Source organism: Euprymna scolopes, chromosome 34 (genome assembly GCF_053919585.1).
Source record: "Euprymna scolopes isolate OS-2025 chromosome 34, ASM5391958v1, whole genome shotgun sequence".
Classification (NCBI taxonomy): Eukaryota; Metazoa; Mollusca; class Cephalopoda; order Sepiida; family Sepiolidae; genus Euprymna; species Euprymna scolopes.
The window spans coordinates 83,597,496-83,625,453 of record NC_136515.1 but is presented as its reverse complement, the minus strand read 5'-3'; the positions used below and the strand labels follow the sequence as shown (position 1 = coordinate 83,625,453).

Here is a 27,958-nt window from a genome sequence, read left to right as displayed (position 1 = left end):
TCATTATTTTTTATACTAGTTGCATTATTTTTAAACTAGTTTAATTATTTTTTATACTAGTTTCATTATTTTTTATACTAGTTGCATTATTTTTTATACTAGTTTCATTATTTTTTTTATACTAGTTACATTTTTTTATACTAGTTGCATTATTTTTTATACTAGTTTCATTATTTTTTATACTAGTTGCATTATTTTTTATACAAGTGTCATTATTTTTTATACTAGTTTCATTATTTTTATACTAGTTTCATTATTTGTTATACTAATTGCATTATTTTTTATACTAGTTTCATTATTTTTTATACTAGTTGCATTATTTTTTATACTAGTTTTATTATTTTTACTAGTTTCATTATTTTTTATAGTAGTTTCATTATTTTTTATACTAGTTGCATTATTTTTTATACTCGTTACATTATTTTTAATAATAGTTGCATTATTTTTTATACTAGTTGCATTTTTTTTATACTAGTTTCATTATTTTTTATACTAATTGAATTATTTTTATACTAATTGCATTATTTTTTTTACTAATTTGATTATTTTTAATACTAATTAAATTATTTTTTATACTAGTTGCATTATTTTTATACTAGTTACATAAATTTTATACTAGTTTTATATTTTTTATACAAGTTGCATTATTTTTTAATACTAATTGCATTATTTTTATACTAGTTTCATTATTTTTTATACTAGTTTCATTATTTTTATGCTAGTTTTATTATTTTTTTAACAGTTTCCTTATTTTTTATACTGGTTGCATTATTTTTTTAATACTAATTACATTATTTTTATACTAGTTTAATTATTTTTTATACTAGTTACATTATTTTTTATACTAGTTGCATTATTTTTGTACTAGTTGCATTATTTTTTATACTAGTTTCATTATTTCTTATACTAGTGTCATTATTTTTTATACTAGTTTCATTATTTTTTATACTAGTTTCATTATTTTTTAATACTAATTACATTATTTTTTATACTGGTTTCATTATTTTTTATACTAGTTGAATAATTTTTTATACTAGTTGCATTATTTTCTATACTGGTTGCATTATTTTTTATACTAGTTTAATTATTTTTATACTAGTTCCATTATTTTTTATACTAGTTGCATTATTTTTATACTAGTTTCATTATTTTTTATACTAATTGCATAATTTTTTTTACTAGTTGCATTATTTTTTATACTAGTTTCATTATTTTTTATACTAGATTCATTATTTTTTATACTAGTTTCATTATTTTTTATACTAATTTCATAATTTTTTATACTAGTTTGATAATTTTTTTTACTGGTTGCATGATTTTTTAATACTAATTACATTATTTTTTATACTAGTTTCATTATTTTTAATACTAATTACATTATTTTTTAATACTAGTTGCATTATTTTTTATACTAGTTGCATTATTTTTTTATACTAATTACATTATTTTTATACAATTTACATTATTTTTTATACTAGTTGCATTATTGTTAATACTAGTTACATTATTTTTTATACTAGATTCATTACTTTTAATACAAATTGCATTATTTTTTACACTAGTTGCATTATTTTTTATACTAATTGCATTATTTTTTATACTAGTTTCATTCTTTTTTATACTAGTTGCATTATTTTCTATACTAGTTACATTATTTTTTATACTAGTTGCATTATTTGTAATACTAATTGCATTGTTTTTATACTAATTGCATTAATTTTTATACTTATTGCATTATTTTTTATACAAGTTACAATATTTTTTATACTACTTTCATTATTTTTATACTAGTTACATTATTTTTTAATACTAATTGCATTATTTTTTATGCTAGTTTCATTATTTTTTATACTAGTTTCATTATTTCTTATAAGAGTTTCATTATTTTTTATACTTGTTGCATTATTTTTATACTAGTTGCATTATTTTTATACTTATTGCATTATTTTTTACTAGTTTAATAACTTTTATAATAATTACATTTTTTATACTAGTTGCATTATTTTTTATACTAGCGTCATTATTTTGTATATTAGTTTCATTATTTTTTATACTAGTTGTATTATTTTGTAATACTAATGGCATTATTTTTTATACTAATTTCATTATTTTTTATACTAATTACATTATTTTTATACTAGTTTAATTATTTTTTAAACTAGTTACATTATTTTTTATACTAGTTTCATTATTTTTTATATTTGTTGCATTATTTTTTATACTAGTTGCATTATTTTTTATACTAATTGCATTATTTTTTATACTAGTTTCATTATTTTTATACTAATTGCATTATTTTTTATACTAGTTTCATTATTGTTTAATACTAATTACATTATTTTTTATACTAGTTGCATTATTTTTTATATTCGTTGCATTATTTTTATACTAATTGCATTATTTTTTATACTTGTTTCATTATTTTTTATACTAGTTGCATTGTTTTCTATACTAGTTGCATTATTTTTTATACTAGTTGCATTATTTTTAATACTAATTGCATTGTTTTTTATACTAATTGCATAAATTTTTATACTTATTGCATTATTTTTTATACAAGTTACAATATTTTTTATACTAGTTTCATTATTTTTATACTAGTTACATTATTTTTTATACTAATTGCATTATTTTTTATGCTAGTTTCATTATTTTTTATACTAGTTTCATTATTTGTTATAGGAGTTTCATTATTTTTTATACTAGTTGTATTATTTTTTAATACTAATGGCATTATTTTTTATACTAATTTCATTATTTTTTATACTAATTACATTATGTTTATACTAGTTTAATTATTTTTTAAACTAGTTACATTATTTTTTATACTAGTTTCATTATTTTTTATATTTGTTGCATTATTTTTTATACTAGTTGCATTATTTTTTATACTAATTGCATTATTTTTTATACTAGTTTCATTATTTTTATACTAATTACATTATTTTTTATACTAGTTACATTTTTTTTATATTAGTTTCATTTTTTTTTATACTAGTTGCATTATTTTTTATACTAGTTGCATTATTTTTTATACTAGTTGCATTATTTTTTAATGCTAATTGAATTATTTTTTATACTAGTTTCATTAATTTTTGTACTAGTTTCATTATTTTTTATACTAGTTTAATTAGTTTTTATAGTAGTTTCATTATTTTTTATACTAGTTTCATTATTTTTTATACTAGTTTCATTATTTTTTAATACTAATTGCATTATTTTTATACTAGTTGCATTATTTTTTAATACTAATTACATAATTTTTATACAAGTTTTATTATTATTTATACTAGATACATTATTTTTTATACTAGTTGCATTAATTTTTAATACTAACTGCATTATTGTTTATACTAGTTGCATTATGTTTTATACTAGTTTAATTATTTTTTATACTAGTTTAATTATTTTTCATACTAGTTTCATTATTTTTTATACTAGTTTCATTATTTTTTATATTAGTTGCATTATTTTTATACTAATTGCATTCTTTTTTTATACTAGTTTCATTATTTTTTAATACTTATTACATTATTTTTTATACTAGTTTAATTATTTTTATACTAGTTACATTATTTGTTATACTAGTTTCATTATTTTTTAATACTAATTGCATTATTTTTTATAATAGTTTCATTATATTTTATACTTGTTGCCTTATGTTTTATACTAGTAGCATTATTTTTTATAATAGTTTCATTATTTTTTATACTAGTTTCATTATTTTTTATACTAGTTGCATTATTTTTATACTAGTTTCATTTTTTATACTAGTTTCATTATTTTTTATACTAGTTTCATTTTTTTTATACTAGTTGCATTATTTTTATACTAGTTTTATTTTTTTTATACTAGTTTCATTATTTTTATACTAGTTTCATTATTTCTTATACTAGTTTCATCATTTCTTATACAAGTTGTATTATTTTTATACTAGTTTCATTTTTATACTAACTTCATTATAATTTAATACTAGTTCTATTATTTTCTCCACTTGTTGCATTATTTTATACTAGTTTCATTATGTTTATTCTAGTTTTATTATTGTTATACTAGTGTCATTATTTTCTAGACTTGTTGCATTATTTTTTATACTAATTGCATTATTTTTATACTAGTTTTATTATTTTTATACAAGTTTAATTATTTTCTATAATAGTTGCATTATTTTTTACTAGTTTCATTATTTTTTATACTAGTTTAATTTTTTTTTATACTAATTACATTATTTTTTATACTAGTTGCATTATTTTTTTACTTGTTGTATTATTTTTTATACTAGTTACATTATTTTTTATACCAGTTACAATTTTTATACTAGTTTCATTTTTTTATACTAATTGCATTATTTTTGATACTAGTTTCATTATTTTTTATACTCCCGTTCACTCTGAATAAGGCATATCTTAATTTGGAGTTATTATTATTATTATTTTTCTTATTATTATTATTATTATTATTATTATTATTATTATTATTATTATTATTATTATTATTATTTTTATTATTATTATTATTATTATTATTATTTCTTCTTCTTATAATATTTATTATTATTATTTTTATTATTTTTTATTATTGTTATTGTTATTATTATTATTATTATTATTATTATTATTATTATTATTATTGTATTATTATTATTATTATTATTATTATTATTATTATTATTATTATTATTTGTGTCTAAAAATATTACTAGGATGTTTGTTTCTGATACATTTAAACTTTTGTCTACTAATAGAGTCGGGGAAGCAGGTATCAGGAAGGGAATTCTAAAGTCTAACTATTCGGGAAAAAATATTTGAGTAGAAATCTTTTTAGTATTTAGGGACATCAATAGTGAAGGGACGTTATTTTGTTGCTAAACGGGATAGTCGTAGATATGTGGGCCGATGGGGAACAAGTCCAACGCCATCATCAGAGCAAATTCCATTAAATTACTTGTAAAACATGCACAGAGATGTTGTGTGTGTTTTTTGTCCTTTTTCCCCACCATTTCCTCTATCTTTCTTTCTGTGTTTTGCCTCCCTTGTCCTTTTGCTTCCTCATTTGTTTTTTTTTTAGCTCCTTACTTTTTGTTTTCATTCATTTTTTCTCTCCTTCCTTCGTTTTCATCCCTTTCTTTCTCGCGTCACTTATATTATTTTTTCTTTCTTTTCTTTTTTACTTAGTTTACTTTTACTTTCTTTCTCATTTTTTCTCTCTTCATTTCTTTCTGTCTGCCTGATATGATCCCTGGAAAGGGATATACATCGTTTGAAGTAGCTGAGCTTCCTTGCTTCAGTTCGAGCAATAAATCTGCTATGTCATACGCAACGTGTGTTGCAGTTAAAGCCAGTTTTGATGTTAGCGTCATCCTTCTGTGCCTTTCGACAGTATTCTTAATATCTCTACCAGCCGGTATTCATAACTTAATCAGCCAATCACAATATTACAAGAAGAAAAAATCCGGATGTGGTTATATTCATTGCATAACTTTTTTTTTCATAGTTTCTTTGTGTCTTTTCTTCTTGCCTTTCTTTCCTCTTCTCCTCCTCTCTTATATTTTAAGTCATCTTCTCTTCATTTCCTTCACAGTTTTCATTTACTTTCTCCTTTTTTCTTTGTCATTTACATTTTTTTTCTATTGGACTTAACGTTATTCTTTTATTGGTCCATCGACAAAGAAGGGATTGCACCTAGTAATGCATTCAAGGGATTGCACCTAGTAATGTATTCAAGGGATTGCACCTAGTAATGCATTCAAGGGATTGCACCTAGTAACGTAATCAAGGGATTGCACCTAGTAATGTATTCAAGGGATTGCACCTAGTAACGTAATCAAGGGATTGCACCTAGTAATGCATTCAAGGGATTGGACCTAGTAGTGCATTCAAGGGATTGGACCTAGTAACGTAATCAAGGGATTGGACCTAGTAGTGCATTCAAGGGATTGGACCTAGTAATGCAATCAAGGGATTGGACCTAGTAACGCAATCAAGGGATTGGACCTAGTAATGCATTCAAGGGATTGGACCTAGTAATGCAATCAAGGGATTGGACCTAGTAGTGCATTCAAGGGAGTGGACCTATTGTGCATTCAAGGGATTGGACCTAGTAGTGCATTCAAGGGATTGGAACTAGTAATGCAATCAAGGGATTGGACCTAGTAACGCAATCAAGGCATTGTACCTAGTAGTGCTTTCAAGCGATTGGACCTAGTAATGCATTCAAAGAATTGGACTTAGAAATGCATTCAAGTGATTGAACCTAGTAGTGCATTTAAGGGATTGGACCTAGTAATGCATTCAAGGGATTGGACCTAGTAATGCATTCAAGGGATTGGACCTAGTAACGCATTCAAGGGATTGGACTTAGTAATGCATTCAAGGGATTGGACCTAGTAGTGCATTCAAGGGATTGGACAGTAATGCATTCAAGGGATTGGACCTAGTAATGCATTCAAGGGAGGTGATCAAGTAATGCATTCAAGGGATTCGACTTAATAATGCATACACGGGATTGGACCTAGTAGTGCATTTAAGGGATTGGCCTAGTAATGCATTCAACGGATTGGACCTAGTAATGAACTCCAGCTCTTCCGTTCGTTTCTTTGAACTCTTCTCAATAACCACGCCTTGTATATTTAAAAATTTTGGTAAAAGTTGGGGGCAAGAACACATTTTATCAATTTTTATATTATTCAATTTTTTTACTTTTATTTATATTTTGTTTTTACTTATTTACTATTTTTATTTGTAGTTTTTATTTTAATTTTTTCCTGTTTTTATTTTTCTATTTGTTTATTTGTTTGATTCTCTTGCTATTATGGTTTTGTTAATGCCTTTATTATTTCGTTTATTTTAGCAGTTTTATTTGTTTCGATTGTTTTTTAATCTTTTTTTCTTTCGGTTATTTTTTACTTTGTTGTATCATGTCATCTACGAGAAAAAGGCGGCCATTACAAATTATCTGGCATTAAGTTTTCTTTCTCTCCACCACCCCCTCTCTCTGTCTATGTCTCTGTCTCTCTCTCCCCCCCCTCTCTCTCTCTCTTTCTCTCTCTATCTTTTCAGTTGACGTTGTTGTAATTATTCTTTCATTCTCTGATCACTCTTACCAACTCTTCGTATTTTGTGTGTTTTCTGTTTTCTTCATTTCTTCTTCTTCTTCTTCTTCTTCTTCTTCTTCTTCTTCTTCTTCTTCTCCTCCTTCTCCTCCTCCTGTTCTTTTTTTTCTAAATTCTTAATCTTCATCTCTGTATTCATTTCCTCTACAAGACAAACGGCCATTTAATTATTTCCTTCAATTACATCTCCTTTTCCGTTTCCGATTTTTCTCATTCTTCCTTCCCCTTCTTTTTCTTCTTCTTCTTCTTCTTCTTCTTATTATTATTATTATTATCATTCTCATCCTCTTACTACTACTACTACTACTACTACTACTACTACTCTTTTTTCTTCGTTTTTTATGCATCTACTTTTTTTATCTCTTTTATTCTTTCTCCTCTGATTTTGTTGTTCTTCTCATATTCTATGGCTACTTTTTTACGTTTTTTTAATTTTAGTTTTGTAATTGTTATTTCATTAAATACTGTGTATTTTTTTTAATTCCTCAATTCTCTTCGTCCTATGTTTCTTCATTCTTAAGACATTCTCTATTTCTCTTCGAGATAAGTGTCTATTTATTCATTTATTGCTTTCAAACATATTTCCTCTTCCTTCCTGCTATTTTTCTCCTCTGGTTTTTTTTTCTTCTTCTTCTTCTTCTTCTTCCTCTTCTATATCGTCCTTTTTTTCTTATATTAGTCCTCGTATACTTTAGCGTCTTTATCCTATTTTTCCAGTTTTACACTCTATACGGATTATGTATTCTTTCCGTTACATTTTTGATTTTTCCTCCTTATTTCTTTACATTGTAAACCTTGTTTTTCTACTTCTTTCTCCTTCTTCTTCTTCTTTTTTCTCCTTTTTATTCGTTTAACCGTTTTTAGAATAAATTAAACTAAATACTCTTTATTCCTCGTTGATGTCCTCATTTCTTTCGGTCCTTTTCTTCTTCGTTTAATGTTATTATGAATTAGATTAATTTCTCTTTTTTACATTTGTTAACTTGCACTTCATTTGTCATCTTTTTACATCCTTCATCCATCATCCTTTATATAAACCTTCCTTATACTTAGTTTATCTTAAAATTTACATTACACGATTAAAATATCTTTCCTTATATATTCCCTCTCTCTTTCTAATTGTTATTCTCGTAACTGCTATTTTATTCACCGTTTTCTCTTTCATATTCTTTCAAATCCTCCATTTTTTTTATCTTCCTTCGTTATTTATTTGTTTCTTTCATTCCTGGATTTATCTCTATATTAAGAAATCAAGCTCAATTTTCTTCTCCCATACAAAAAGATCACTTATCTTTTTCAAGGCTCCCTAAACCACCTCTGACAGATATAAAGTGCGCCTACCTTTCAATTAGACAAGGGCATCCATTTTTCGACGCACAGCTACGCATGCGCACAAAAAAAAAATACCATTAAAATATTTTGAAAAAGAACAGAAAATTCTAAATGCCAAAGAAATGGTTTCAGCTGAAAATCGACAATTGTCTACCGTATTTTTCTTGTCTTTGGCACTCAAAGAATAATTTACCAATTTCGCTGAGTTCTAAACATTTCCATCTGGGAATCTAATGGCGTTATTTACCTAAAACGATCGACTCAGTTGGAACTCTCATTTTAACAAGCAAAGTAGATCGGAGGAACAAATGAAAAAAAAAGACTCTGTAAAATAGTAAACGATTTCTAACAAGAAAAAATACGATTAACATATTTTTTTGTGTGTATGATTTACTTGGATCATTGCTGTTGTTGTTGTTGTTGTTGTTGTATCGAGAAATAAATGAAAATGGCTAGAAGGTACATCGAAAGAATACAACAGAATACACGATGTGTACTTTTTACGCTGATTCATAGATCAGAGATCCATTTTGGCAGAAGGATTATCTAATAAGAAACATCAGTTTTCTTATAAAAAGCTTCTGAATATATATCCTAATGGATTAGCCAAACACGCACACACATCCACAGCAACACACACACACACATATATATATATATATATATATATATATATATATATATATATACATATATATATGTATGTATATATATATATATATATATATATATATATATATATATATATATATATATATATATATATATATATGTAGTCTTGGGAGTGTTTAAACCTTTAAAGCTATAAGAAAATACTTATTTAATTCTTATATTTTAATCATTCGTTAGAAAACTATATAGTCAGTAAGTCATTTCATCACCTGCAATCAATGCATCAACTTGCTCTCTCTCGAATTCACTGTAGCACTAATGTTTATTTAAGGGATCATCAGTTGTTTACCATAAAACACTGTTTCGGAGATTTAAAAACAAAACAGTATATTAAATCATGCCTCCCCAGCATTGTTGACCAAGCACTACCTTAAGGCCAAAAACTATTAGAGATATTAGATATAGTTTCCTATTATTAATTAATTTGGCTAAACTATTCATGCCATAAAAAGTGTATATGTCAGTATATATATATATATATATATATATATATATATATATATATATATTGAAATATGAATTACTTTTTTTTACACGGTTGTCACCATCTATTAAGGCCCGGAAGCCATTCAGGGATAGGGGTTATTGCAAGTACAGAACGTTAGTGTGGAGATTTAATGAAGTGTTTACTTAAGAGGGCGGTTCATTAGGAATGTGTTAACGTTGGACTTGAAGACATCCAAGTAGTCAGGTGGGAAGCAGGCAGACGGAACAGAGTTCCACAGGCGTGCAGTTCTAGGAAAGAAGCTTTGTTCATGGAATCCACGTTTGGATTTAGGCACAGATAAAGAGTGGGGGTAATTTTTCACATTGGATTCAGCTAGAAGGTTGTTTATTGTGAAAGATTGGCGAGGAGGGGGCCAGAGATTGGAGTTCAGTCGAGCACTTGCCATGGAAATAACGATAAAACAAGGATATGCTCGCAACGTCTCTTCTGTGGGAGAGAGGTTGCAGGGTAGAGAAAAGGGCATCCCCAACTAAGCCACGAAGTCTATTTTGTACTCTGTCAAGGCAAGATAGGCTATTTTTAGCAGCTCCTGCCCAGATATGGCAGCAGTATTCTATCCTTAGACGTACTTGGCTTTTATATTGATAGAGAATTGCATCAGTAGTGAGATATCTTCTGGAGCAGTAGAAGGATCCCACCATCTTTCCAGCGACCTTGGCAACAGACTTGATGTACGTGTTTCATTTCAGATCAGGAGTAAAGGACAACCCCAGAAGCTTGTCAAAACACGGGGCTTCTCCTAGACGAGAGCTTCTGCGTCCTATGATTCCATAGTAACTCCCCACCCCCGTAGATATGCTTAAATATGCTTAGGCTATTTTTACGGGTTTTTTCTTCTTCTTTTAGTCTGGTTTTGTTTTTTCATTTATCTTTTGCTCTTATTTTTAATGTCTGAAGTATATATGTCACATGACCACTCTCCCCATCTCATTAAATCTTATAACATTTTATTTGAAGAAACTAGAACCTTTTCGTTTGCTTCGTTTTCGGACTGGGTTATTCTGTGCAAAGCAACCATTTATTAGCTCTTCTGAATGTACTTGTAGTTTTAACCGACCATCTGTCCGAAACATGTACATGTCCAGTGTCGCGACCTTATTCATTTGTTATAGTGTATGTATAAATATATATATATATATATATATATATATACACACACGCTATAAAAAATTAATAAGTTCGCGACATATATATGTGTGTGTGTCTCTGTGTGTGTCTGTGTGTCTGTGTTTTCAACTATTTTGTACAAACAGTGTCAAGTTTTATTTGACGCTTTCACGTGAATTTTTAATATATACGACTCAAACTTTGTATTTGTTTCCTTTGAACCCGCTCAGAGAATAACGTCAGTCCGAATAATTTAATTTTGTTTTCGGTTCTGTTTTGTCCGATATAAATCCAATCCATATAAAGATATCGACTCAAATTTAATAAGCGACATATAAAATCGGACGTCTGGGAAACGTTGTACCGATTACCTGACTGCATAATTGCTACCACAAATCGACAACATTTTGATAAGCACAATATTAAGTAGATGTCGTCGTGAAAAAATAGTGCCTTTCACTTTTCGATTATTGTGATGTATATATACTTATGTCCTAGAAAAGTGAACGTGGTGATGATGTAGCAGCACACCGTCGGTTATTTCATCCTCTTCACTTATATGATGGAGGTTCCAAAAGTAATACCACCTATTTTTCGCCTGATTAGATTAGAGAGGGTTGAAAATAGCACCTTTATGATGACATAAATTACGCATTCATAACTTTAAAGGTCTGTTTCTCTTTTGCAATATATTCGCTGTAGATCTCTTATCAACACAGCCTCTGTCATGGCATCAAATATGCTGTGTTTAATTACAGGCAAAAGTCCCTTGAGAATAGTGTAGAACAATATTCTTGAGCACAAAAAGTTGCCCGTTATATTCGTACCACTCTTGTCCTCGTAACTTTTCCACATTGTTACTAAAAAGACACAAGTTGTATCTTTGAAACGGCCCTTCTATAACAAGGTTCGCTCCGGATGCCGATGCCAAGCCATCGTTCATCGCTGGCAAAATGCATTGAAGATAGTGCTTATTATGTAGAAAAATTAATTCTGGAGCAAAAATTAAGTCGCTCGTTCTAATGATACCACTCCTGTTTTCGTAGCTTCCCTAATTAATGAGTTCAAATATATAGGAGGGTTAACTTTTGTGCTGACCCTCGTATTTATACTATGTATGTTCAATAAGTAAAAAGAAAATGCCAGGAGAGACAATATTTATTTTCATAAGCTTACATAACGTTGTCCCCTTCGAAATAAGGGTCTTTCACATCTGCACATTTCTTTATGCGTCTCTTTCTAATCCTGGAAGCCCTTTTCAAATCCTTCTTCGGTAGTCTCTTCAGGTAAGTTTCCAATGCTTCTTTCATCTCCTCTGTTGACTGAAATCTGATTCCCTTGAGGCTGTATTTCATGCGTGGGAACAGAAAGTCGCATGAGACTAGGGCAATTCGGTAGGGTGGCTGTTGTGCCACTTTCATTCTCTTTTCGGGCATCCAGGTTGTCACCAGCGTTGACTTGTGCAGAAAGCATTGTCCTGGTGGAACCACCATTGACTACTCCTCAACTGCTGTTACCTCTTCTTCAATTTTTTTTCCTGAACCTTTTACGGACAGTAAGGTAATATTCCTTAATGGCATTTTAACCTTGAGGAGCACATTAAACAGGAATCTAGCCATGGGAGTCAAAGAAAAGAATGACCATTACTTTCTATTGTGTTCTGTTCAACTTTGCCTTCTTGTGCCTGGTGGAAGATGGGTGCTTCCACTGGGCACTCTAACGTTTGCTCTCAGGGTCGTAGGTGAAGACCCACCGATCGTCGCAAGTCAATACCTTATTCAGGAAACCTTAATTAGCCTCTATCATTTCAAGAATGCCAGTGCAACATTCCACACGAAACTACTTCTGGTCGTCGGACGGGATTTTTAGCAGAGACTTGGCACAGATTTTGTGGAGATCCAGATCTTCAGTCAGAACTGTATGCACTATGGCAATACTAATATCAACAGCTTCAGATAATATCCTCATAGTAATCCCAGGGTCACGCGTCATTAATCTTCGCACTTCCTATAGTTTTCCTCCTTGCGTGCACTTTTCGGTTCTCCAGATCTGGGTTTATCCTCAATCTGTCCATTTCCTTCAGAAACTGTATTACACTATCGACAGAAATTTGCGTGACTCATCTGTTCATCCCCATAGGTCTCTTTTCTTACGTTTAACACGAACTCTGATGGCATAACGTTGTTTCTTGTTTCCCTGCATCTTGACAAGCGTTCACAGATCAGCAAACCTGATAAGACTGGTCACCATATGAAGACTGCTGCGCTCACACGTACAATGAGATGAAGTGGTCAGAAACTCATTTTGTAGACAATATGAATATGTACTTCATCATGAAGTTTGAACAAATAATATTTAATATCTTTCCTGGCATGTTCTCATTACTCGTATCTTTCTAAAGTTGTGGTGATGATGTTACAGTCGGTTGTTTCCTTGTCTTTAAATATACATTTGAGAAAAAAAAACAATTCATATAGAGGATCGTCCCAAAAGATGTATTCATTTTATTGTTGTTAGATGTTCTAAGAAAAAAAAAGCAATTGCACTGGACATGGATAATATAATTTATTAGAATTGTTTTTTGTATATTAGCGGCCAGTGCTTATCTAGTAATTTCCTTTGAATTAACATCATACGGTGTTTGTTGAACAAGATACCGCGACTCTGCTTCCCAACTAACTGCAACATGATTATATTTTTAATCATTTTAGATGGCATGTGTATTCATATTTTTGTAGACTGTAAAATTCAACGGTTGTTGTTGTTATTATTGTTGTTGTTGTTGTTGTTTTATTACCGGATCTCGTCCAACTGAACCTCTGGTCTTCTTTAGGTGATTAACTGCGATGATCAGTATTGAAAATGTATCCCCTGCAATTGCTATGTTTTATAGTTGTTTTCTCGCAACGTTTTGATCAATTAATCCTCTGGCCTTCTTGGGTAGGATTGAAAATGCAATCTTCAGGCAAAGCTCAGTTCGAAATGAAGAGACTCAATGCCTCTGTCCATCCATACCTGAAAAAGGTCAGAAGATAAGTTTACAGAAACGTGGCAAAACAACATGAACTAGAAAGATGAGGATAAGAGTTCGTAAAAAGAATGATTACACAAATTATTAAGTTTCATCTACAAGGGAGGAATATATATATATATATATATATATATATATACACGTTTAACGGTACGTGTCTTATATATTGTGTTAAACAAAATGGCCGGCAAAACCCGAAGGCCCCTTTCATCAACAAATTCAGCAGAAGTTAATCGTTCGACAGAAAATAAACAAATAAATAAAATAACTCGCAAGAACAAACTTATGGGATATACGTGTAAATTTTACCGAGGCGGGGGGGGGGAATAAGTGGGAATAGAATACGAATAAAATATTTACGATAATATAAAATATATACACTAATAGGAAATATATGCAATGATAATAAAATATATGTAATAATATCAAATATATACAATAATATCAAATATATACAATAATATCAAATATATGAACAAGTGGGGCAAGTGGGGAGTTAAAATATATCCCAAATAAGTCTAATGATTTGACGAACTTCTTCTGTCGACAGAGAGACTGTCTGCGTAGGCGAATAGAGACTGACTCCAAAACCAACAAGTGATTTTGAGAGTCAACCCGATGCAAAATCCTAAAACACTCCATTTTATACACACTGGCACACGCTGGATTTTCATGGAGGTGTTGGCCAATGGCAGATTCCAAACTAGAACAAAGGGAATATGAGCGACAAGGCTTGCCCAATTTTATTTTTGCTGCAACATGTTGATTGATTCGAATCTGCAAATTTAAGGAGGTTCGACCTACCTAGTCAGCAGCACACTGAAACTTAAATTCATAAACTGCATTACCTTTTGTGATGTAAGGTAAACCATCCTTAACAACTAGGGGAAATGCAGATTTGACACCAAAGACCAATTTATGATCATCTCCAAGTCCAAAGTAAACAAGTACTTGTTAAACCGTCCTTTTAAATAATTAAATGATACCCAATTTCCGCTACCGTACTACCGATTACAAAGCTATTGTCCAATTAACTTCCGACACTTAACAACCCTAATCTTCGAGTGGCCTCCGGGCTTGCTAAATGGTGACTCCTTCGTAAAAATTAAAAGAAAAGTTATACAAGGACAGAAAAAAGATTGTTTTATTTTATTTGGTAAGCAAAAAACATAAACTAAATCTTTTATATTTCGCTTCAAGAGCATACCGTCTATGAAACAAGAAAACTGCGACATAATTGTCCTCAAGATTAATTTAAACAAATACTTGTTAAACCATTCTTTTGATAAATTAAGCTATCTAACGTAATAGCCTGCGTATTTGACCCATTATTTGGAATCATTTTCTTGTGCTGGCGATCGTTGTTGCTCAATATTTGATGAATAAAACTATGCCGTCTTTCATGGGGTAATTAGCGCCATATCACATATCTCTTTCACTTAATGCGGCAGCACCCCCTAAAAAATTCCAATCTCTCTATTCATACCAAAAATTAAATATAACTTCCATGGATAAAGTCACTTTCCTATAATATGTTATCCGTGGAAGAAAATACCATAGTGTGCCTTCCGAACAAAATACATGGTAATGTTCAAGTCTAGTGTATACAAATTCGTGGCGATTATCTACAAACTCGCAATCTCTTTATTATTTGCCCGTGAGTGGTGTTCGGGGCCTTTAAAAGTAGAGGCCGAATCATAACATAAATAAATAAAATACAATTAACAAATTATCATAATAGCAGCTTTAATGTTTTGTTTTGTTTTTTTCTTTTTTTTTCTTTTTTTATGATTTTACACACAAGCTCGTGAGTAAATGAAGAAAACCTGTCTTTTTCATTAAGTTCATAGTATTACATTTCTTAGTGCCTTTTTTTCTTTTAATGACGAGGTCCCCAAGAATAGTGTGCATCCTCTCTCTTTCTCTCTCTCTCTCTATCCATCTATCTAGCTATCCCTCTCTCTCTCTCTCTCTCTCTCTCTCTCTCTCTCTCTCTCTCTCTCTCTCTGCATCAATAATAAGACGTATTTTCCATGAACAAGGTTTCTTTTTAAGAATATTCTATTTGTGGATAAATATCACGAGACTGTTTTCCCATTGACAACAACAGGTTCGTCTCAAGTCTAATGTAAGAAAATATTGGCAGAGCTTTCATTTTATATAATTTATGTCTGTGTTTGGGTGTGTGAGAGTTCGTTCTCTGTGAACTCCAAAACGGATGAAGTTATTTATTTATTTATTAAAATTTCACACTAATGCAATTTATGAACTGCATGTGTCTGTTATTATATTTCTGGACGTTTTGCATAGATTGTATTATTATTGATCGCCATTGCAGTCATCTACCTTGGATCTCGATTGCGATGAAGGTTATGATACTCTTTTTATAAATATTGTCCATAACGTGTCAATTCGTCTAAACATCTCAAAAAATCCTTAAAACTCTTTTTCCTCCACTAAAAATGAAATGCATGGTTTTGTAAGTCGATCATTTATTTTCCGTTCGAAGAAAAAAGATGAAAGCAGTCGCTACGTATTTTTTTTAGTAGTATTCAATTTTCACCCCAAACAAGGAACAGTTCCACTTTGAAATAAGGGGCTACTATCGGGGACATAAGTTGCTGGGATATTATGAAGGGAGATGAGTAGCAAGATGTCTATTAACATTACACTTGAACTTCTGCATGTCAGTACAGTTGGGAAAGCAGAATCCTGGAAGGGAGTTCCAAAGTTTAGCAGTTCTGGGGAAGAAACTATTGGAGTAGAAGGCTTTTTTATACCTAGGAATCTCTACTGTGTAGTGGTGAGATTTAGCTGCTTGTCCCGTTTGTCGCGGTTACTTACGTATATGGGGGGGGTACACGTGCTTGTCTTCTATTGTACATACATTTGACTTCTAGCTTGTTTTGCCTTCTATACTCATGCTGAAAACACTTCGTCATCTCAATGTCTTTACCACAAGTAATTTTTCGTAATTTGAACATTGTTGTATCCTTAGTAGTACAGACATCAGCCAATAATTATAAGCAATAAACTTTCCATTTCTTTCATAATATCTGCATTAATTACAATGTAAAACTTAAATTATTTTGTAGTGTCTTTGTAACGATATATCTGTTTATTACTCAAGTATGTATAACCATGTTTGCTGCACTTCTAAAAAGAGGCGTGCTGCTAAATAAATATATACACTCTAGCTTGTTCCGGCTGTTTAACAATCAAACACACAGACGGTTTCATAAAAATGTTGTTGTTTTTAATTATCTGCAATCGTTGTCGTATTAGGTTTCTTTTCGTCCGATCGGCTGTCTACGCTGAGAGGGGAATTGGTCCTTCTGAATCACGGTTCCTTCTTATATAGGTGCCGCAAGCGGGTGCCCACCTGTCCACTTTTTCTTCGATCAAAGTCGACACACGCTGAAAAGGAAGTCGGGTATTCTGCAGCAAGTCACTGTAATCAGACTGGTAACGCCATAAGAAGAAAAAAAGGCAGACGACTTGTTATTTGTAAAAAGTCTAAGTGCATTATAACAGCAAAAATAAAACACTAATTACTTGTTATTTGCATGTATAACAGTTGAGTGTTGGAACACTGCGAACGTCCTATTTTCTAAGTTCGTTATCGTGGTAGTGGTAGGAGTAGGGCGAGGCTCGCTTCTTCTGTCGATACGAGATTCGACACGTTCGGCCTCAGCAACAGAAAAGACAAGATTCTCTCGACTTCACAACTTGCCGTGTTTATATACCAATTTGTCAGCGCTAGTTGGAAACTAATCTTCCATTCATACGTATCAAGTGTTTGAACCGGTCAATGTGGCCGGACATTCGATATCATATTCCTAAATGTCGACCCGTTTAACCGTTTTATTCCTCCCTCCCAATCTATATTCAGTGATGAGTTTCTGTTTAAAACTTTACCGTTTTTCTGTTTATCGCTTACTTGCAGAAAAACAATGTAATTTAAATATCTCTTATTTATTTTATGAATTATGTATCAGTAATTCTAAAACCCACTAACCGGGTTCGATTTCTTGTGCCGCATTTCTCTAATATTCAACATCAGAAGCTTAATGATGTTACAATCGGAGGTATCGAAGAAGAGTGAAAAGTGAGGTTGAGTTTGACGGGCTAATAACGATCCTCTCTATCTCTCTATCTCTCTATCTCTCTCTTACTCTCTGTGTTCTTCGTTCGTCGAATCTCCTGCTTTTATTGAAAATTTTTCTATGTTCCACCACCGGTCAATATATGTGTACAAGTCCTGATATGGTATTTTCTCTGGTTCATAAGAGGTCGATATCTGCGTCGAAGTGCAATATAGTATTTTCTTTGTTCTCTGCTAACCTGGAATCTGTGTATCTGCACAATGTCCAATTTCTTTATCCAACAATTCTTTTATATTAAGGATGAAGACAAAAACTTTAATTACTTTCCATAGACATACAATACAAATCGTCGGCACTTATAGTAAAGAGTTAAATGTTTATAATAAAATAAAAACTAAATTCAGAAAATTTGTTTTAATTGATGAAAATTATGGAGTAATATATATTTTTTTTTTGTAAATTTGACTTTAAACTTTCTAAACGTTCTTGATGGTTTTAACAAAAAAGTGACGCGTTTATTTACAAGTACACACTTATGCAGTATAGTAAAGACGTTAAGAAAGTAATATATATCAAATGCAGAAAAATTGATTATCTACCGAACTGGATAGTTTTAAATTACTGAAGATTATTTTTATTTTTTCTGTATAAGATTTCAGTGCGTTGTTAACGTGTAATAATCTAACATGGTCGCCGACATTTTATGATTGCAGCCTTTATGTCTCCTAGGCAATCCTTAAAATTTTACAACAAATACTTGACTCTAAATCCAATAAAATTTCAATTTTCTACCGATATGATTCATTTTAATTTACGTCATCTATTTAATTTTTTTAATAAGGTGAACTATCTCGACGTATTAGTCCTATGTTTTCAGACATTTTCTTTCGAAAGCAGTATGGGATCTTAAACAAATATTAAAACAAAAGTACACAACGTTTCAGAACTTTAGAACTATAAATGTCAGTAGAAAATTGAATTTTATAGCATTTTAAACGTTATTTGTTGTAGAATTCTTCGCTTTTAACTACATTGCATGATTGCCACATTGAATATATATATATATATATATATATATATATATATATTTATATATGTAAAGAAATGAACCACAGTGAAAATTCAGTCAACTAAAATGAGATGGAAAACGGGGTGAGGAAAAAGTAGGGAGTTATTACATGTAACAAATGTACAATTCAGTAAAATAAGTCGTTAAAAACGAGATCGCTAAAATACACCCGAAGCGCTTTTCGTTCAGACTAACTTTTCAAGCGTATATGTCTGAAAAATGAGTTCTGTTTTTTAACCTCCTCTCCCCTCTTACCTATTCCATTACCTAATATTCTAAAAAAAAAAAGAAAAGAAATCATTTTTCAGGCATATACCCTTGAAAAGTTAGTCTGAATGAAAAGCGCTTCGGGTGTATTTTAGCGATCTCGTTTTTAATCGGCTTATTTATTTTACTGAATTTTACATTTGTTACATGTAAGCTCCCCCATTCTTTTCCTCACCCCGTGTGTATGAAAATGTTTTATTTTAAAACTTCCACTTTTTCTTTTACTGTTTCTTTTACTGTTTCTTTTACTGTTTCCTCATCTCTTTTCTATTCAAATGTGTACAGTTTTTCAGTGATGCGTCTCTCTCTCTCCCTCTCTCTCTTATCATCTATTTCATCTTGTTTCGTTTACCTCTTCCCTGATTATCCCGGGATATGAATTCTGATAACCTTTTGATAATCCTGAGTATCTGCAGTCTATCCTTTAAACTTAATTTTCTATGCTGTTTTGGTTGATAATAATCCAAACATTTTCATGTATCTTGAACACTTTAAATTCTACGAGTCTTTAATTATTGATGTGATCAGTTTCGCATTGTTTTCTGTATTTATTTCTAAATACAAAATAAATCATTATTTCAAAAAAATAATTTGGTAATGTTTTGGATTTCATATAAATTCTAAAAGCGTGTTTTTTTCGGTAGTATGATCAAAAATTCAAAATTTAATCGGACAATAAATGATCACGTGTTCTAATAAACGCTGACGATTTCATTTCAAATTCAAAATTATTTTATTTTATCTTTAATCAAACACACACACACACATACACACATGAACGCACACACACACACACACACAAATATATATATATATATATATATATATATATATATATATATATATATTGCATGTGGATGTATAAGGTAATCGAATACGTCTTTATATCAGAGTATATGAAACCCAACACCAGTGACAAATTTTCATTTGATGAAGAACGATTAATTATAGCTGCACAAGACCAAAGCTTACTCACAAATGGATGTAAGAAAATTGCTGGTCTACAAAATACCGACCAATGCAGATTCTGTCACTCAGCTGTTGAAAGCCCAAGCCACCTAATGCCTGGATGCAAGATCCTTCTAGCCGATGGTCATTACACTGCTCGCCACAACAAAGTATGTAGATACTTACATTGAAAGATCTGTGGAGAGATGCAACTAGATAGGTCGTCTAACATCTGGGAACATAAACCACCACCGATAACATCAAATGGAGAAGTGACAGTATTCTACGACAAAGACACACAGGTAGACAGATACATAAAAGACAAGGCCATCAAGCCGGATATAGTAATATGGAACAAGCTCGAAAGAACTGCACTCATTATCGACGTCACAGTTTCAAAAGACGTTGGCCTTAATAGAGCAGAACGGGAAAAGATAACAAAATACCATGACCTAAAAAATGATCTAAGAACAACATGGTCTCTGAAAGAAATAAACATCATACCAGTTGTGACAGGAGCAACTGGCTCAATAAAAAGAACCTTAAAAAATACTTAGAAGCAATCCCTGGAAAACCAAGCTGTAAGGAAATACAGATAGCAGTCATAAAGGAAACAGTGTCTATTCTTAAAAGAGCCGTCGGATATAAATTTAAATTATAATAGAATCAAGTGTTCGCCCCAGGAAGAAGCTCCTTCTCTTCAAACTAACAAAAAGAAAAATAATTAAAAAAAGTGAGTGAAGCATGACGTAGTAATAGCGCAAACAAAAGATATAAATACAATTGCATTTAAAAACGTACATGGCATTTCTAGTTTTGAGTAAACTGTCGTTTGTTGTAGAGTTATTGTTTATTCGTAATTGACTTGAAACAAAAAACGCCGTGTACGTTTCAAGTGTCTGTAGGAGCATGTGTCTCCAAATATAACACATACATTGTCATGACTAGAACCAGAGTCTCGCGCCAACTAACATGCCACCTATCTTCTTGAGTAGCTCCAATTACCAACACCTAGTTGCACATGACATCCAAAAAACTGAAGGTCGGAATATACTAATTAACACACCGCCATTTTAGTCGTCTCATATTGTGATCTATTCCTCCCAATCACTGAAGCCTAATTCATCCATATGTAAAAAAAAAAAAAAAAAACGACAATCAATCGGGCTCAATATCAAGGGGAAGGCGCACTAGGTGCTTTTAATGATTTTAAATTATTTAAATTGTCTTTTCTATAAATTCACTAATGCAATTTTTAATTTATCACTAGTCTGAAGACGACTCATGGAAGTCGAAAACCATCGCGACTATGGCAAATATCTTTTTACACTCGAACAGAACGTTCGAATATTAGCACACCAAAAAGAATAAGATGGATTGCAAGAAAAACAAAAAGTAATTGTTTCTGATCTTCAATGACACATGCATTAGAGAAAAAGTGCTGTCCAAATATATCAATATTATATGTGTGTATGTGCGTGCGTGTGTATTTCTGTGTGTGCCTGTCTGTGTGTGTGTCTGTATATGAAATGCTGTTATTGAAAATACTTGGCATATTAGCAGGATAAATTTAAACGCAATATAATTCGAAAAGTATTGATAATCCCCCCCCAAAAAAATATTTTAAAATTCATTTGATGAGAAATCGTTAATTAAGCAAATAGAAAATTCAGACTTCTGTTGGGAATTTTAAAAAAAACGTGCAAGGGAAGAGGTTAAACAATAATTAATAATTTAATTTAAAAATAAAGTCTGGAAATCTTTTCTTAACCAAACACAATCATGAACAAACATTAATTCATTGTTTATTCTATCCTATGAAAAAAAGTCGATCACTCATCGCCATCATTAAAAGGGAACTTATTTCGCTTTCCATATTTCAATTTATATCCCAATTCTATTCTTTCTATTTTGTCTTCTTTTATTCTTTTCCTCTTTCCTCTCCTTAAAACGCAGCCCTTGACAACAATTTATACCACCGGAAAAAGTTTGTTAAGTCCAGATATTCCCGACGCCGAAGAAAAAAACGGGCAGCCTTCTTAGACAGTTCCGCATCCAAGATGCCTGTCGATGAGTCAGAGGCCACGACGCATTTTCTTAACAACCGCGGTAAGTAGTGGCATTTTGTTAACTACCGCGGTAAGTAGTGGCATTTTGTTAACTACCGCGGTACGCAGTCACTTTAAATTAAAACAAAAAACAAAAAAAAACAAACAAAACAAAACAACTTTTAGATATTCATTGTGGGCAGTTTGTCTCAGCATCAGTAACAATAGTAAAAATAGATAATAATAATTTGGACAATAACAAGCCGGCAATTTTAACGAATCTAGATGCTACTACTGTTTCTACTACTACTGCTACTACTACTACTACTACTACTACTACTACTACTAATAATAATAATAATAATAATAATAATAATAACCGCGGTAATAATTTTTATTATAATCACGGTATATGATTGTATCTAAAACTAATATTTTATTATTAGCATTTATACTGAGTACTCCTACTACTACTACTACTACTTCTAATACTGCTAAGGCTAATAATAGTAATAATAGTAATAATACTATTAATATTGATTCCCTTCATATTCTAAAACTACTCTATTTACTATTAGTACTGATAATGAATACGTAAGCAACTGCATTAGCCCCGGCTGGTTCCACACAAAATCGTCGTGAAAAGTCAAGGAGGATAGAAAGAACGCGAAGGGAGCGCACCAAACGGATTTATATTGCAAATCACAGAGAGGACTGAGGTACGTTGCAAACAATAACATAAGCGATAGTTGCGATAACGCAAATTCATTTGAGAACGTTATCGAAAGGGATGGAGATTATTGGAAATCTGAGGGCACGTGTTGTCATTCAGACTCCAGGGAACGTTACCGGTTGCTGTTACTGGATGACTCTGATAATGGCCGTTATGAGAACTCTTAGTGAGTATTACCCTCACCCAAGATAGTGTAATTGCATCATGAACTGGCACCATATCAAACATTTGAGAAGTGTCTAGGAGGATGAAAAGACAGAGGAGAGAAAGCACCAACCAGACCTCCAATGAATTAGTGCTAATTGCGCTAGGTCCCTGGAGACGCATAGCGCCACCACAACTCAAGCAATAATTAAGGATCGCTACCAACAAAAATCATGGTTAACAACTGTTATGATAACGCAAAATAATTTGCTGAGGTGAAGTACTGCAAATCTGAGGAGAGCTTTTTTCGCTTAGACCCCAGGGAACACCTCAGCTTGTTCTCAAAGAAATACTTTTATGACAGCCTGTGTACACCTAGTGATTAATAATAATTAGAATAAGATAAATAAGCAGAAAGAACATTATTGTTTCTTATTAGAATGTGTCCCTTTTTCTGTTAATTCTGAGCAATGCGTAATAGTTAATATAGTAATAGACTTCGTCTTTTCTGTACTCGATCTGTGAATAAAAAATTATTAAACACTGAATTATTTCCTCTGTCCTAATCAACAGTGCCCTTCTTAGTGAAGTATGATATTCGCCGCATTAATAAATTTGCCTTGGGTTTACCTTTGCTTTCGTTTGGCACAGAACAAAGAATAAACCAGATCATGTATATGGATGACGTGAAGCTGTTTGCTAAAAGCAAAAACGAATTGGAAAAATGTATGATAATAATAATAATAATAATAATAATAATAATAATAATAATAATAATAATAATAACAAGAACAACTAATATAACACGTGGAAATTTCAGGGCAGTTGAACATTTTATAAAACACAATATAAATAAAATGAATAAAAAATATAATAAAAAAATAAGGAATTTAAAACAATTTGTAGTAAATCATTTTTAACCTTTTGAGGCAAAAATCAATTGATTAAAAATATTAGATTTTTATCGAAAAAAATTCAATACATGGCATATTGTTTTGTTATATTTTCTGAATACTTTTTTTATAAATTATAAAGAAATGGACGCCAATTCACTTGCAAATTTTTGAAACTTTTAAAAATAAACTATAATATTACAGTCCCCTCTCAACCTGACTTTTGAAAAATTATAAAATAATATAGCCCAAAAAATAATATAGAAGTTTGAAACTGTAAGTGGGGTTAATGATTTTTAACTGATAAATAGCGACTATAAAATGATGTAATTCGTTTTTCATTTATTTATGCTTTGGATGATGATGGTTTTTGTCACATTAGACGTAAGGACAAGTAAATTAATATTTAGATAATAATAATAATAATAATAATAATAATAATAATAATAATAATAATAATAATAATAATAATAATTAGCGAGACTTGTGGATATTCCAGGGTGGACACTTTCATATGTAATATATTGATGTTGGCATTTTTGTGGATGTTCAGCGTAAATGGAGACACTCTGGTATTATTGTAGTTCTTTTGTTAAAACTGCAAAATTATATATCTAAGCTAGCAGGGGCGCCTGGCATAGCCTGGTCGTAAAATATACTTGAATATGATAGTTTGATTTATGCAGATTTCGTATATATTACTATAAGAGTAAATTTTCGATCCATTCTTATATATTATAAACTTGTGATTTCAAAAATAAAAATATGGCTTCGGTGCCTCAGCTTGAATCAAAACCGAAATTCAAACTTATGAAGAAAAAAGAATGTATGTATATATAACTTGAGTTCTTTCAGCTATAATCGAAACTGAAACCAAAACTGATGAAGAATTCTTGGTAAATAATTTATTGCAAGAAATAGAAAGGCATAACAATTAAATGACAGACACTCAGAACCAAAAAATAAATGTGATTCAGAAAATAACACACACGCTATCGTATTAATATATAGATTAAAATACATTATGTGCCAAAAACAGTTTTTCATAAAACTATTTTAGTTAAAACAATGTTGTAATAAAAATAATTTATTTACAAATAGGAACTGTCATTTAATATATATATATATATATATATATATATATATATTAGATTTAATGTTTTTGTAAAAATATTTTATGTACAAAACCAGTTTCGTTTCGCTAATAACGTATCACTAAGTTCGAGGTTTCATATCTTTTGTTTACATGTAAATGCTGTTGTAGTAGTAATAATATTTTAATTTACGAAGATATCAGCGTCTCTCTCTCGCACTCTCTCGTTCTATCTTTCTCTCTTTCTATCAATAAACAAATGTAAAAAATAAAAAGGACAAAAAAAAACAAATAACTGCTCAATTTTTGTCCCCACCGACCGAGAGATTTGTGTTATAGTTTGTTTGTTTTTTTATTACGGAATAATTTAAAATCAATTATTTCTTAACAACTTTTGAAATATAAAACCCTCACTTTTATAGAATTAAAAACAAATATAGCGGTGAGAACACGAGAATTGAATAGAACCTAGAGCGTTCGTAAATGTTTATTCCAAATTAAATGTCTAATACAGAATTAAATTTCAACCAATCAAATTTGCGAAAGCGTGAGACACAAAAGAACACCCACGCTATCATATTACTATATAGGTAATAATAATAATAATAATAATAATAATAATAATAATAATAATAATAATCCATGATAGACTGGAACGAAACCTTAGAACATATATTTGTAAAGCAGAAGTAAGAGAATAGGTGAGCAAAGTAAGGTCTACGTTGATACAAAAATATCATTCTAATCTACTGTGGAAAATTTAACAGCTCAACGGAGTGAAAAAGTACTACCACGACGCTCGCTAGCTACTGGCAGAAGAAATAAAACGAAACTGAAAAGGGAAAACGAGGACACCCGATTTATTATAGATATATCAAAAAAAAAATTGAAAGAGGTAAACAATGCAGGAATAAGAACATAGCCATGGCATGGATTGATTACAAGAAGGTTTAAGACCGATTTTCAAAATAATTAAATGCCTAAGATTGTACATAATATTAAACAAGATTATTAATATAATTTAGAAAGCAATGGACACATGAAAATTGGAACTAACAGCTGATGGGCAGGACTTGACAGATTAAGGAATACAGATACATCTTCCAAGATGCATCACTATAACCACAACTATTTATAATAGCCATGATGCCAGTAAAATACATATTGAGAAAATGTAATGCTGAATACATGTTTACAAGCACGGAACAAAGAATAAACCAGATTATGTATAGGGATTACATGAAGTTGTTTGCTAAAAGTAAAAACGAACTGGAAAAATTGATAAACTTAATGTCGTTATTTGCCCTTGAGTTAATAATATACATTGTGTCAGTTATCACTTATAAATTCATTATCTTCAATAAGTAGAGTTACACAAAAATATGTTCTTCTAACTAGAGGAGAAATATTAGAAATGAATATTATAGGGAAGCAATGAATTTGCTACTACTGGCATTAATTGAAGCAACGTTACCTGAAAACTAGTCATAAAACTTTTTTGTGCAAGGAGTTAATAAAATGGAGAAACACACACACACACACACACACACACACACACACACACACACACACACACACACACACATATATATATATATATATACACACACACACACACACATATATATATATATATATATATATATATATATATATATAAAGCCACCATTCGCCTAGGCACAGGATATTGTTGCCACATCTAGAGCGATGCATTTGCAAATTGTCTTTTGGTTTTAGAAAGTTTCTAAATAAAGAGGCTCTTACATAATAAACTTAAACTCTGAAATGTTTCATCTTCCTGCCTGTTTTATAAATAGCATAATAGAATATGCATTGGCGAACTTGTAACTATTCATCATAAATAACTGGACGAGCAGCAATATCATAAACCTACACTGTTGCGACCCCAACATGCCGAAAAGCTGTTTACTCAAATATTTTTCCTTCGAAATGATAGACATTGGATTTTGCTACCGGTTCCTGGTTTTTGGTTGGACTAATAGGCAGTAGTTCAAGTGTAATATGAACAAAAATCTCGCTGCTCAACTTCCTTACATAGTGTATTTGTGGATCTGTTCCCAAAAAGTAAAACCTTACATTACGTGACATTGCGCATTGTTTGAGATTGAAAAAAGCATTGCTTCAATGGCAAGTATCATTTTCACAAACAGATTGTAGAGGTCAAAGTTAGGACAATAGCAATCAATTTAGGAATATTCTTGGTGTTTCCAAAAAACGTGTAAAGCACATGTGTATTTAAATCCACGCGAGGAGACAATCACATGGTTTCTGACGTCACAAAGAAGGATAGATAAAGATAACACTATATTTAGTTACGTTAGAGCAGTCATTCCCAACGTGGGGCGCATACCCCACCGGTGTGGCATGGCAATATTTTGGTGGGTCATGGGCAGGACGTGCACCCTTGGGCTTACTATACCATATTATATATTAAATATCACAAAGGGGAGGTATCAGGATTTTAGAAATGCCTAGGTGGGGCATGGCCCAAAATAGGTTGGGAACCACCGCGTTAGAGTCAGTAAGAAGACGAACAGTCGGAGGGAAGTTGAGATGACAGTCTCGGAAGGATGAGTTAACCGAACCTTGCTTTTCGGAAGCGAACAAGATATGGAGGAAAATGTAATTCTCCAAGACAATCGAATCGCTGATCATTCTCACCCAGCTGGAATGAATATCATCATGTAATTTGTAACCCTTGTCTTCGTCATCATTTCGACCAAAATGTAATGTGGTTTTGTGATTCGTGTTGTAAAAGAATTTTGTAATAAACCCTTCTCCGTGTTATAAAAAACTATTTATTAATAAAGCTCTTTGGTTCATGTCGCTTCTGCTACAAATAATGAAAACAAGTTACTGTCATAGTCATCTGTGT

The 27,958-nt window shown here is 30.8% G+C and overlaps 1 protein-coding gene across 6 annotated transcripts in view; it reads left to right on the top strand.

Annotated features, from left to right (window-relative positions):
- The window catches only part of LOC145259312 (uncharacterized), a 2,114,304-nt gene that overhangs the window by 1,817,603 nt on the left and 268,743 nt on the right, over positions 1–27,958 (top strand). For 4 of the 6 annotated variants that reach the window (XM_080117200.1, XM_080117201.1, XM_080117198.1 and 1 more), the window contains exon 9: positions 22,108–22,260. The exons of the other annotated variants lie outside the window; for them this stretch is intronic. In XM_080117200.1, coding sequence (XP_079973326.1) covers positions 22,108–22,260 — 153 coding nt within the window. The remainder of the gene's footprint in view (positions 1–22,107; positions 22,261–27,958) is intronic. 6 annotated transcript variants of the gene reach the window in all.